This window comes from Trichechus manatus, unplaced genomic scaffold (assembly GCF_000243295.1).
Source record: "Trichechus manatus latirostris isolate Lorelei unplaced genomic scaffold, TriManLat1.0 scaffold00120, whole genome shotgun sequence".
NCBI lineage: Eukaryota > Metazoa > Chordata > Mammalia > Sirenia > Trichechidae > Trichechus > Trichechus manatus.
The window spans coordinates 4,538,110-4,540,726 of record NW_004444056.1 but is presented as its reverse complement, the minus strand read 5'-3'; the positions used below and the strand labels follow the sequence as shown (position 1 = coordinate 4,540,726).

The 2,617-nt window shown below is 47.1% G+C and overlaps 1 protein-coding gene across 1 annotated transcript in view; it reads left to right on the top strand.

Annotated features, from left to right (window-relative positions):
* Window positions 1–2,617, top strand: part of LOC101346162 (NUT family member 2G-like) — a 5,665-nt gene that overhangs the window by 2,083 nt on the left and 965 nt on the right. The window contains exons 3-4 of the mRNA XM_012557801.1: window positions 313–441; window positions 1,681–1,820. Coding sequence (XP_012413255.1) covers window positions 313–441; window positions 1,681–1,820 — 269 coding nt within the window. The remainder of the gene's footprint in view (window positions 1–312; window positions 442–1,680; window positions 1,821–2,617) is intronic.

The window sequence follows — 2,617 nt, the reverse complement described above, 5'->3', positions numbered from 1 at the left end:
GGACTTAAACTTAGAGTCTACATTTTAAGGTGGTCTGGCAGGTCATTCTGTCCACAATCCTACTGAGGATTCAAAGTACATCCTTTACTTTAGACTGTCCCTCCCAGGAGTGCATTTTAGTGTAGATCTCATGCTCTGAGAGTGGTATCCTGTAGGAAAAAGAACTTGAAATCTAAAACACTGGCAAGGGGGATTTAACACAGACAAATAGCAAGATAGATGTGATGATGGGAAGGGGATGTCTAGGGGTTGGGTCAAGATGGGGATGGAATATGTACTCTTAGAAAGTAACTGACAGGCATGGGGTTTTAGCCCAGTCCTCCGATCCCTGGCCCGACTGAAGCCCACCATGACTCTGGAGGCGGGACTGTGGAGATCCGTGCAGGAATGGGAGCGCAAAAGTAACTTTGACCGGATGATCTTCTACGAGATGGCAGGAAAGTGAGTTCGTGGCATCCCGGCCCTGTTGGGATTGAGTGATGAGCTGTGAATGAAGAGGGTGGGATGAGAGTGGCTGCTGCCTGGTTGTGTTGGTACAAATTGTAGGGGATGTTGTGAGGAGGAGGTGTGCATTTGGACAGGGCTTCGGGTTCCCTAATGATCCCTCTCTACTCTCAGAGAATTTCTACCACCACATTCACTGCTTACAGTTTTCTTTTCTATCTTCTTGAATAAATTCACTCCTTCTACATTTTTGATTTGTGGATACTTTGATATGGAGAGTGTTAAGATGGAATGGGGATAAACACTGTGGCTATCAGTGGAGATAAATTCCATGCTGTAGACACTCTGCAGTGTGGGGGTATGTTGTACCAGCCGGCTTCCTGCTTCCCTAAGTGGCCGGGAAGCTGACAGCGAATTGGGGACCACCCCTCCTCATGGCAACTGGCACAAAATTGTTCTACCACCATCCAAGAATGGTGTAGGCTGGAAAGCTTTGTGTAGGGGAAGGCACCATCTCAAGTCACGCTGTGGACACATCTCTGACCCTCATTGCCTTTTCTCCCTCGGTTAAAAAAAAAACCATCAGAGGAGTCTGAAACTTTCCTGAAATCTTAGACTCCACCTTTTTCCCTATATATCCTGGCCCACTTGTCTCCCTCGTTTATAGCTCAAGGGCTCAAAGCCTGAGACTAAGACCAGCGATCTAGGAATAGTTTCTGGTGTCATCTGTAACCAAATTCATCCCATCCCAGGGTCAGGCTGTCAGCACTACTGTGTATGTTTTAGGCAAGGGCAGGAGAGGCTTGGAGTAGGCTGTCCATGAGTGGGGTCCTGCTGTGTTTCGCACAGGTCTGGCTGAAATCAACAAGCTAGTGTCAGTGTTGTGGTGTGCTATCAGGTGCTAAAGGTGTGGAAAAGAAGTGAGCACTAGGTCTCTGTCAGGAGGATCTTCCAACAAGGCATGGCTAATTTCCTTCACAACCTTCTTAAGTTATGATGAGTTGTGGGGTAGGTAGGTGGAAGAATGAAGTGGTGAACACATAAGGGGCATTCAAACTTTGTTTGTGCCACAGAAAGCAACTCCCTCCTGGGAAATGGACTTCCTCGGCACGTTGACAGGTCCTTGAAGGCACATCTTTCTCTGCTGCCCCACAATCGGCAGTTGCTTGGTTCTGGGGCTACTAGTGCACCTTGCCTTCTTCTCAGCATGGGCTTTGCCTCCCTCACCTTTGTCAGGTTCATGGAGTTTGAGGCAGAGGAGGAGTTACAGATTCAGAAGTTGCAGCAGAGGAATGTGTCTGTGTGCCTGCCTCCTCCATCTCCATGGAATCTTGATCCTCAAAGGCCTTCATCTACTGTGGTTGGCCAGCACTCAGGTATGACTAATCAAGTTCAACAGGAGCTAATGGCCAGGGGTTAAAGGATATATGTAAAGACTGGTCATGTTTGGAGGAAGGCATTATCTGTACATGTGTTACTTTCCTTTCGAGAGGGGGCAGTGGCTATCTCTATCAGCAGAGGCTGCCAGAAGACAAGGGTCTCGGCTATGCTTCATTACACACCAGTAGTGAGATGGTCAAGTTTTTTAACTATTGTCTCTCATGGATTATCCAAGGTGGAATCCAATATCAATCAGCCTAAAACGTGGTTCTCAATGAGAGGACTTCTTGAAAAAGCAATAGTTCCATATGTCCTCATAGGATGACTCTCTTGGAACTTTAACCTCTTACATTTTCTCCTGTCACAGTTCTTGTGGCTTCAGGTGTGCCCGCCCCAACAAGAACCATTTCAGTGTCTCCAAAATTCTGCCCTTACAACATGTGTTTGGGTGGTGACTTAGTTATCTAGTGTTGCTATAACAGAAATAACACAAGTGGATGGCTTAACAAACACAAATTTATTCTCTCACATTCTAGGAGGCGAGAAGTCCAAATTCAGGGTACCAACTCCTGGGGAAGGCTTTTTCTCTCTGTTGGTTCTGGGGAAAGGTCCTTGTCATCAGTCTTCCCCTGGTCTAGGAGCTTCTCACCACAGGGCTCTCGAGCCCAAAGGACAGGTTCCCCTCCGGATGCTTCTCTCTTGGTGGCATGAAGTTCTTCTCCTCTCTGCTGACTTCTCCCTTTCATATCTCAAAAGAGATTGACTCAAGACACAATCTAATCCTGTAGCTTGA